An 11,146-nucleotide genomic window follows, 5' to 3' on the forward strand; every position below is an offset into this window, starting at 1 on the left:
TCACCTGCTGTGCAGAGAGACGACTGGGTTTCCCTCATTTGTGAGAATAAGACGACTCACGGCCCGCGCGGATTAAACTGCGCAGGCACAGCGAGATGCATTGTGGGTAATTTGTCAAAGGTGAAGTCCCCCGAGACCTAAACAAAACACGCCTGGACATGTATAAACTATAAGCCATAAGTGTTTTACTAGATGGGGGCCTTTATCTTCGAGATGTTACCCGAATCTTACTGCTCACGCGCATCTTGAATCATAAACTGGCTTATTACTCTCTTCCCCCCTTTGTTCCAGGATGAAGAGAAGCATCATGCCCGTCACAGGACCGCCATCTACCCAGGAATACGGCAGCAAAACTAAACTCGACCCGTGATTCAGGAGTTGGAACTTTAATCTTATAGTAACCAGTCAGTCTTGGTATTTTATCAAATAGCACCATGACCGGGCACGTTTTTGTTTGTTTATGTCATGTTCACCATTTTCGGATGGGACAAATTCTTTTTTATTTCGAAATCAGGCTAAAATTAATGAGGGTGCAGTGTCATCCATAAAAGTTACTTACTGTAGCCTCATTTTTCCGATTAATGTTATAAATTGTAATGTACTTATAGTTAACACTGTGTTCGACCGACATTTTGTTTTCGTTTGTAGATACTTAAGAAACGGGCCGTGTCTGAAGACGTTCTAAATTGTATATATTACTACGGAATTATTGATCTTATGGTTGATTCATATAGCAATTTGTCACCGTCTAATCTAACAAAAGAGCACAGAACAAGTTGAAGCACTTCAAACTTTACTACAATGTACAAATAAAGTCTCCTTGCAAACACTTGAAGATTGTATGAAATCAAAGTACACGATTACCTGATTATGTTCAACAACACTGACAGTATATCATTTATCAGCTAACACACACGTATGTATCTGTACTAAATATCCATTCTCCTGTTATGGAACATTGCCATCAAAATATAATTCTATAGAGTAGAGATAATTCTTCAGACTAGAATTTTTTGGTAATCTAATTATGAACAGACTGAAAATGCCGTACTTTTCCTTCATACGATCTTTAAATCTAATAATATGATTTGATATCGTTGTGTAGCTATGCTCACACAATTGGCTAGTTCATGGTAACAAGGGCAAAGAAGAAGAACAAATAAGGTCCTCTCGAATAAGGTAAACAATGCAGCTGTAATGTAATATAAAGCACATTGTAAACGTTTAAGTTATTCTGACAAACTATTACTTAGCTACTTTTTCAGTTGTGCCTCCGTCTATAAAGACATCGGAAATGTCTATCAAATTGACGATTCTGCATTCGCTATTGAGTTTCCTGTGAAGTGTTTTATGATATACATCCACAAAGTTGAATACATGATTCGCACGTCAAACAATAAGAGTGAGGTAGAAGACCATCTCGGTGAATAAATAGGTAACGATAAATACATATTTCGTCTGTGTCATCAAGCAATCATTTACACAGTTATCATTGTTATACACACTACAGTTCAGTGATACCTCATACCATATAATAAGACTAGAACAGACGCGTCAACAACAGACTCCTACACTTGTATATAATATATAGATATATAGATAATTATGTATTTCTTCACTCTATGTATATGTGTGCAAATAAACTAGGCAAATATGAAAGTTGCTTAGTGTTGGTAAACTGCAAAGTAAACAAAGTTATACAAGGTTGATGGAGTTCATCCGATGTTCAAACTAGGCAGATACTACCAGCCAATGTCAAACTAAATCCTACATCAGGCCTGATTCGCACGGGATCGACTGACGTCATATGATTGCAGATAGCCGGATTTGATGACTTTGCTGACGTCATAGGAGATGATTGACGGCTGAGGAGAGACGGGGCGTCCGTAAACTGTGGTCATCTGGTACTGCAGGCGGAGGTACCTGGGGGTGGGGCGGAGAAGATAGCCTATGTTTTAAATTTGTCTTGTTTCGCGGAATTTTCTCTGACATGTAGAAATATGCAAATGTTATTCATACTTATTTTGTATGAATCCCATACACATGTCTTCTTCTATTATAAAAAAATACGTAATTTTTTTAATCATTAATGATATACAGTTTCTGGACAATTGCTCTTTAATAAAGGGACTATATTTCCTACATTTAAAATTGCCACAGAAATGCAAGCCAAACAAACCTCGAATAATAATACAAACATTTTGTTTGGAAAACAAAGACGTTTCCAGATGTGTGATAAATCATGCTTAAGGTCTTTTTCATTATGATATTTAAAGCATCAAACAGACATGCACAGTAAGGGTTCACATTAACCGTAATAAAAGATAATCATGGAGCTTCTAGAACCGTTTCACCAAAAATCTTTGATGTATAATGGACTGTATTTACTGTCACCATTACAATGTAACATTCGGAATTGTTGAATAAAGGGAAGTGCATTGTCTTTTTTTGCTTTTGCTGGTCGTTGTTTGGTGCGGCGATGATGACGACGATATTGATGACGGTTACCACGGTGCTGATGGCGATGATGATGATGATGTTGATGACCATGATGTCGATGAAACAAAAAATGTTAACTAGAGTACCTTTAGTAATAGCTCACCTCTGTGTCAGAAAGGTGAGCACCACTGCCAGGGCCGCTAGGGGGCATATGGTGAAGATGACGATCAGCGCTCGTTCCCAGGGTTGCAAGCCGCTGGCGCACGACTTGGCGGCGGTCGTCATGATTTCTGTCGTAAAATACACAGTTTTATGGTTATAATAAAATTGTTTTCGTTATTCTTGCTGTCATTTTGTTGGATGGTTCCCCATCTTTCTTTGTTTTTGTTTATTTGAAAACCCAATAAAAAACATTTCGTGTTGATTTCTGCCGTAAAATACACAGCATCTGTCAAATTTGAGAGGCGAACATTTTCGTTCAGAATCTTTACCGGAGCGTGTTGAAATTAGATATGATATTACAAGGGGGCTCTAAGGGTACGAATATAAATGCATAGGCTGTTTGAATTTGCTGAACTGCCCCAAATACACTTCGGCGCATTGATATAGAACTGCGATGTGCACATCCATTACCGCTTCATTGTAGAATACGTCTGTGAAAGTTTGAAAAGTAAGGGAAACTTAAAATCTACAGCTTATCTCAACCAGTTTCGCACCTGTAGACGAAGGTTGATACTCAGACGAAGGCATTGTTCCGGTACCGCAGTAATCTGAAAACAAAAATACATAATTGATATATGGTTGAAACGATTAAAGGTTAAGGATCCTTTCTACAAATCGAAAGTGTGGAAATACACAAACTGAAAGACCAAAAACGCAATCTCATCTCAAGGAGGTAAAGTAACTTCAGATGCGCTGGTGTAAATAAGATCAGTTATGGGCTATAAAGATATATAAAGATATTTGGAAAAGGTGCGATATCTTCGCATAACAGTTATCTAATCAACTAGATATCATATCCAGCTGCTTGAGTAACTGCTAATTGGCATATCTTATTACCTGGATGTCAAACCTTCATCGACACACGATACCTGCCATGTACTGTGGTAGCTTACCTAACTGACAGTTCTTCCCCTGCATACAGTCCGGGGTACAGTGGCACTCGTAGTCGTCCACCAGGTCCTCACACACGGCCGGGGCGATACAGGGGCTGTCCGCGTCACACCAGGCTGGGAATGTAAGGCGTGCTGGCGTTATTTCAGTCATAGCTTGGTCACATTTATACATCACATTACACGTCAAGCCGTCCATATCTTTTTTGGTAAATTATTTCGTTTTGGGGAAATTTCCTACAAGTTCAAATTGCTTGCAAAATTTGGCGCAGTTCAGTTTATACTGCAATGCCGAATTTTACTCGATAAACTCGGTCATGATTTTACTAGATACTTTAAAACGACCTATACAAGGCAATACCACATTGTTTGAACTGTTATCATTTTTGTCATTTTTGTCTCTTATTTTACATTGGCATGCAAATTCCATTCTTATTTCATTCCACTTATGCTTTCATGTCACATTATGTTGATATAATTACACCCTTGATTTACTTATTTTGTAACAAACTCTCATGTATCTCTTATTCCTAAGCAACATGTGTGCCCTGGTTAAATAAAACAAACAAACAAACAAACAAACAAATGAACGAACAAACCCACCACAGCCAAGAATTTCCAGTCGCAGAGCAAAGTTCCCGCCACCGTAGGTCAGCGGAAGGATACGGATGTAACGGGCAGTGATGGGTCCTTGGTCGAAGTACTGCGTCACCGTTCCGACGTCATCGGTGTTACCATCAAAGACCTGAGAACGCGACCAGTTCGACTTTACATTCATGAATTTAACATGAGGTAATGATAAACTTGAGTGTTACTTAAGAGGGTTGGACAAGTCCACTAGCCTTATTGTCCAGGGCAAATGAAAGTGCTGATTGGACAAGTGCATGACCTACCAGACTTGCCCGATCGGGCAAGTAAGATTTTTCCATTCAGTAAGATTTTGATATACAAAGAATGGTCAACATAGAAAAATAGAAGCAATAATAAGAATTCAATTGTTGAAAATGCATATAAAAGTTACATTTGCATTTTGGGCAAGTGAATAATTGGTTCCGGCAAATAATTTCTTTTATTTGCTTGCCAATTATTTGCTTGCCCGTTAGGACAAGTGAATTAAAAAAAATTGTCCAACCCTGACTTAACCATAAACATCGTTAAGTTCGTGTTCATATTCCAGAATATACTCTATCAAACACACAATAATTATATCAAAAAAGCGCTGACGCTAATTCCCTAGTAAACCTACCTTAGTAGTCGCGTCTTCGTCCTGATACATACTCCACCTCTGTCCGTCCATACTATAGACAAGCTGGTAACTTGCGGTATACATCCCATTCTGACCCTGTGTCATCAGGCCAGAGACGTTCCGGACTTTTAGAAAGTCGACCTGAAATGTGATGTAACAAGAGGTACATGTCACGAACAAAACCACTACCACAGCATGTCCAGAGGCCAGGTAGAAGCCAAAGCCTTATTATTCTATTGCAACATAAAAAGCCACTAGGGGGGGCTAAGACTAAGCAGCCCAACTTAGGCTAAGGTCACATTTCCAAAGCGGGACCAGGCCGGGCAGCTTTTGGGAGCGAAAAGAATGATATAAAAGACAGCAAAATACACAAAATATCAAAATAAAATTTATGGGCATGATTTGTGTATATCTTAAGATATACAATTTGATTTTTCGTTTCTTAAAACGTCCCGGCCTGGCCCCGGTTCGGAAATGTGACCAAAGCCTTAAACGGAGTCGTCTCGAAATCACGATGCACTGTTTTAATATCGGATGAAGGAGAATTCTTGTTACGCAACCAGTGGGTACTTACATAGCTTACGTTTCGATGTCTCTCAGACAACTTCGTCAGAGCTTCTAACTGGAGTTCTGCTTCTCACCGCTATATGTAGCCGATGAAGGTGGCGCTTTTGCGGTGAGAACCAACTGGTTGTGTAACAAGAATTCTCCTTCATCCTATATTCTACCAACCTGATGAAACTACTTTCGGAAATGTTTTAATACCTGTAGAAAGAGTCCTGTTCGGTTCGCGTCGCAGGCCACCCATGCGCCAGAGGTTGCTTCCGAGGACGCGTTGTTGAGCCTGGCCTGGAACGCCCAGGCGTACAGCGGGGAGGTGGCGATACACCGGGCGGACAGCTGCGCGTCCCTCACCGCACCCGACTGCAGACCCATCGGGCGGCGACACTCGTCTGGAACGTCGATAAAACTCAACATTTTTCTCTACGATCTAGACACCAACAATTCGATTTTATACCTGCGTATTCACAAAATGAGGTCCCATAATGACACACTTTCGAATGAACTATCGTTGAGTGGAATTTGTCATTACTAAGTACAGTAGAGGCATCTTCCCTGGATAGTTTTAAAGAACGCTTGCAAATAGATGTGCAAAATTTAGGTGTGATGGGTCGTTCGGTGTAATATCAACAATTTGATGACGTTAGCTATGCTGTGCCACACACCAAGGTTGTTACCAAATCCTTAAGTTAACGAGAAATGCTATCTGAACTTTTGCACTTCTAATTTTGATTTAGAAGCATGTTGTGTAGCGAAAATGAATGTTTTTCATTAATCGCATGATTGCTGCTAATGCACAGTGAACCAAGTCAACGACAAAGGGACTTTACTAGTAGTTTCCTTTTCACTGTAGGGAAAAAAGGACACCAACTTACCGCCCACGATGGAGTCAAACATAAGAATCATGCAGCATGTCAGCAGGAAAAGACATTCATGTTGAACCTTCATGATCATCGTTGAATACTGCGAACGTTCTGTAGATGTACACCGCTCGATTGGTTCAGAGTGAAAAATATTCTTGAGAAATAGTCAGATTTGAATCATGCGATGACCGGATACTATCATGTATTTTCGAATTTCTTCCGTGTGATGAACTCGGACAAAAGTGGTCCTCCTGTTGCCATGGATACTGGTGAGTAATGGCGGGAAACACCTGTTTCCTTGACAACCAGGTGTTGTGATGAGTTCGTGGTGAGACACGCCTAGCCGATCATCACGTGAACACCTGGTATCCAACACATTATCGCCATTACAAGAATTTGGAGGGAACCGCCAAAAAATAAAGCATTCCTACATAATTCCTTGATGATGTTTTTTTCTTGGTTTCTCATGAGAATCAGACACAAACACACCTGGTTTGTACTTCTGTAACAGAATAGAATCAGTGAACATTAGTTGAGATTATTCATTGGTATCGCTATGTGTTATTTCCAAGAGTTCAAAACAACCGGTACACTTTGCAGTTGTACACTATCCCAACGTTAAGTATCCTATCTAGAGACAACTTAGATCGACTCTACTTCAATAGAAATTAAGGACACCCATTTTAGGGACAGTTTTAGCAACACTGGACAGCCGGACTTCAAGAAATACTCTTGAATGAATGAGACATTTTGACTTTCATATACTAGTACAGTATCTGATTTGGATACATATATATTGTTCAAAAGCCAAAAATTATTAAAAAAGAACCCATCTCTCATCCTTATTGGGATTCATCTGGCATCCAGCCCTATTCAGTCATCCCTTCATCCCCTTCTATCCCTACAAGGGAATCCTGTTGATAAATAGTGATGTATAACAGGGTAAAGCAGTCATGTTTGAGTTTGACTGAGGTGAAGCATGATTCTTATTCTAGTAGCTGATGGTAGTGAAATGCCGCTTAATGACAGCTAGCGTAATTATCCAAGCACACTGGGTGAACCCTACCCCCCCTACACACACTTATGAAATTTTCGCAGTTGTTCAGTGACCTCATAAGTAGCTAAAATTAAGTAACTGTTAACTAATTAAGAACACTGTAGTGCTTTGTCTTATTTTTATCACTTTATTGCTGTTTCTGCAACATATAATGTATGAAAACATATTGTAAATACATATTTTTGCTGAAGTTAATATGCAAGCAGAGGTTTGTGCAAAGTCTGGTTAACAAAAAAACAATTCATACCCAAACATTGCTTATACCCTTGCAAAATTTTTGTTTATCTCAAGAAGGACATTTTTAGCCATTGATCACCCGGCATGCACACTAGACACTACTGCAGTTCTTGGGACAGGATTGTTGTCGACTATTGCTTGTACTTGTCAAAAAGAATAGGAGCATTTCCCAGTACAATGAACCTGTAAAGACTGTACATAACATCGGTCACCCCCTTCACAACCAGACTTTTACTTTCATTTTTCACTTTCATTCCTCAGACTGAACCCCCCTCCTTGCTCTCCTCGCTGCCCCCTCTACCCTCCTGCTGGTCAGCTGTGCCAGGTGCTGTCTCTTAGGATAGGATCGTAGTTGGACTATCCCTTGTACTTGTCAAAAAAACATAGGATAAGGAGCACTTGCCAGTACATAAACCTGAACATAGCATTTGTCATCTCTGTCACCAGCTGAAGAGTATCAACAGAATCTAGACCACTTTTACTTTCACTTTCTTCACTTTCACTTTCATTCTTCAGGCTGAACACCTCTCCTTGCTGTTTTTGCTGCCCCCTCTACCCTCCCACTGGTCAGCTGTGCCAGGTGCTGTCTCTTAGCCTCGAACAGCACCACGCTGGCCGCCACAGCTGAGTTCAGGCTGTCCAGGTTCCTCAGCATGGGCACGAACACACGGCACCCTCCTGTCTTCTCACACAGAAGCAGGGACTCCAGACTCAGGCCCTCCGTCTCACCACCCACCACTAGTGCAGTGCTGCCCCCTACCCAGTGGGTGCTGTAGTACGGTACTGCAACTAGCTCCGGCAGGGAGGTGGGGAGGTCGTGTCTGAAATCCTCGTCCCCGCTTGTGTCCGGGTCTTCAGTCTGTCTCCGTCTTGCAGCGACGGATCGTCTAACATTGCTCAAGGGTGGGTGGAAGAGTGTGAACTTGTTGTTGACGTCCACGTTTGCGTCCGCGGGAAACACGACAGTGTCGGGTTCCAGGTAGTTTGGTATGAGGTCCCAGGTGAGGTCCTTGATAATGGGGAGGTGGAAGTGGGCACTGGCTCCTGCTCGGAGAACCTTGCTCTCCCAGACATCCACACAACCTGAAGGAGGAACATTCCATGAAAAACTTACATTAAAACAGATGCAATGCAATGTATAGAAATTCAGATTCAAGCTCTGAAGAGAGCCACATAAACTACTGGTCACCAAAGGTCAGTAGGATGATTCATCATCCTACCTCTCTTCAGCGCTTGAATCTGAATTTGTACAGCTTCAAAGTTCTAAACAAGTAATGCAAGAAAGGTTTTACAATTTTTATGCCACTTGAACGTTAATCATGACCTAACAGTAGCAAGGGTACAAAAGAACCTTTATCTATACAAATATGCACCAATTTACTCAGTCAAAAATTAGGTGCACGACTCCAATTTGGGGCGCACAAAAATTCAATTGCACCCATGGCCAGTACTATGAAACCTTTACAGGTAACAACCATTTGGACTGCCAGGCCACCATGACCACTTTATTTAGTGATCCCTTGAATAATTGTTCCCATCAGCACAAGCATTAAAATCCTGTCTACATATTGACCACCTCTCCACATAGACAAGATTTTATTGGTCCTGAGTGACTCTGGCCATTTTGAAATGACATGACATTCACATGAAGACAGAGAGTCTAACCTTTTGTGACCAGGAGTTTCTGACAGCCGGCAGCAGCAGCTGACCTGATGATGGTACCCATGTTCCCCGGGTCACGGATGTTGTCACAGATCAGGGTCAGGGGCAGCAGCTCAGCATCAGCATACTCAGGGGTGTACAGTCTGTTCACATCCGGTCTGGTAAATATGGCTGAAGGTAAACGTGGGAATGGACATGTTTTTATAAGTGTCTTGATAAATACGCCTGATTTATGTTATTGCTTAAAATTACATCCGGTCTGACAAAATGTCTGATAAACATGGCTGGAAGAACAAGTAGGAATGGACACGATTGTATCTGTATCTGTAACCATACCTTGGTGTAACACACCAGCTTCGAAGACACGTGGTGCAGCAGCGGCTGGTTATATTACCCTGAATGATTTGTCACACCAAATTTTTGCACATCTATCTGCAAGTATTCTTTAAAACTATCCAGCGATGATGCCTGTGACTAAGATACCAGCATGCTACTATTTCTGTTCTATCTCTTTCAACAGGAGATGTAATCTCTATGATTGTTACTTGGCTAATTATCCTGCAGAATTTTGCCGTGTGCAGAATTCAATGCAGAATTCAATGCAGAATATCTTATTTATGGCTTTAAGATGCTATGTATAAGGCAAAAGGAATAACAAATGGAGTAGTGAATTATTCTCTTTGACACAATAAATGAGATACTGTCAACTCCTGACCTCTTACCTATGACCTTCTGTGGGGTCACAGTGTCTGACCAGTCCAGGATGTCCTTGTGTTTGACCTTGTAGAGTTCTGCAGTTGTCTCCTGGAGAGGCAAACCTTCCAAATCCTCCACATGGCAGAAAAACAACGACTCCAGGATTCCTCCTGCTTTTATGGCATCCTGCAAATCGTAATGATGATAACTAGGTAATAATTGCTACTTTCCAGTATGAAAAGCTTTGAACTTGATTTCTTCATATTAAATGAAGCAAAATCTTGAAAACATCCTTGTTATTTTACATCTTTGACATCTTTGAAGTTGTTAAAGAAAGACGAAACAAAACAGACCGTAAATAGAAATAAACTGTCTGGGTCTGCCTAAACACCTCAAATGACCTCAAACGGCTACCACACAAGGTTGTAGCCCCATATACAAGTGCATACTAAAGCCGTTTGACTTTGAGGTTGTTTGAGGTCATTTGAGGCCTTACCTTTATGAGTCTCTTTCCCTCTAGAAGTATAAGGCCCTCCTTGTCTCTTCTCTTTTTGGATTTGACAGTTGCAAGAAGCTTTCTGAAAAAAAATGTCATATATAAAACTTTGATAATGTTTCTTCAACAAGATATAATAATTAATTAATATGCTAACGTTCAGCAGTTATATCTATACGGAATGTAACTGTTATGGAGAATTAACAACACACGTATAAATGTACACATACATGTACACACACACACACACACACACACACACATGTACACACTCACAAGCACACATACTCTATATACACAGTGACAAAACAAAGACACAAAAGTGACACACACATACTTCATGGTTGGCATAAATAAAGGAAGGCTATTTACCCTAATTTCTTGTCATTATCGTTGAGTTTCACATAAGTTTTCCCCTGAACAGAACCAGACGAAGCCCTGTCCAGTGGCGGCGGTACGTGAGGGTAGGATGCGGTATAAGAAGTCTTTTTGCTCGGTTGTGAACTTGGTGTCCTTTCATACCCCCCGTGGTCGTCTTCACTTTCGACTTTCTCCCCTTTCTGGTCTTTTCTGTATTCCTCTTGAGAATAAACGTTTACAGCACGTCTTCGTAACCACTGTCTCGATCCCCTCTGGAACGTCAGAACAGGGAAAGCTTGCTGTTTGGGGAAATCAAGCAAAGTTTTTCCCAGACAGACGAATTTTCTGCACATGTGGGCTGCCATCTTGGATATTACAAAGCATAGTGGGAAATACGGAGCTTTCCAGCCCTGTGAT

The 11,146-nt window shown here is 40.9% G+C and overlaps 2 protein-coding genes across 3 annotated transcripts; both read right to left on the reverse strand.

Annotated features, from left to right (window-relative positions):
• Positions 1 to 776: 776 nt before the first annotated feature.
• LOC118425581 (lactadherin-like) lies at positions 777 to 7,230 on the reverse strand. Of its 2 annotated transcripts, none has more exons than XM_035834521.1 (8): positions 6,234 to 7,230; positions 5,563 to 5,750; positions 4,798 to 4,938; positions 4,155 to 4,296; positions 3,555 to 3,668; positions 3,156 to 3,209; positions 2,603 to 2,729; positions 777 to 1,923 (listed from the first exon to the last, which is right to left on the reverse strand). In XM_035834521.1, exons 1-8 carry the CDS (start codon positions 6,310 to 6,312, stop codon positions 1,773 to 1,775), a joined length of 996 nt encoding a protein of 331 aa, XP_035690414.1. In that variant the 5' UTR covers positions 6,313 to 7,230; the 3' UTR covers positions 777 to 1,772. The 2 variants fall into 2 exon arrangements, with proteins under 2 accessions (XP_035690414.1, XP_035690415.1); XM_035834522.1 differs by having other exon boundaries at positions 1,788 to 1,923; positions 2,586 to 2,729.
• Positions 7,231 to 7,428: 198 nt separating this feature from the next.
• LOC118425575 (rRNA methyltransferase 3, mitochondrial-like) lies at positions 7,429 to 11,145 on the reverse strand. Its single transcript, XM_035834514.1, has 5 exons — positions 10,742 to 11,145; positions 10,370 to 10,451; positions 9,900 to 10,059; positions 9,181 to 9,348; positions 7,429 to 8,598 (listed from the first exon to the last, which is right to left on the reverse strand). The coding sequence occupies exons 1-5, from the start codon at positions 11,092 to 11,094 to the stop codon at positions 8,021 to 8,023; spliced, it is 1,341 nt and encodes a 446-aa protein (XP_035690407.1). The 5' UTR covers positions 11,095 to 11,145; the 3' UTR covers positions 7,429 to 8,020.
• Position 11,146: the final 1 nt, after the last annotated feature.

This window comes from Branchiostoma floridae, chromosome 11, assembly GCF_000003815.2.
Source record: "Branchiostoma floridae strain S238N-H82 chromosome 11, Bfl_VNyyK, whole genome shotgun sequence".
NCBI classification, from domain to species: Eukaryota; Metazoa; Chordata; class Leptocardii; order Amphioxiformes; family Branchiostomatidae; genus Branchiostoma; species Branchiostoma floridae.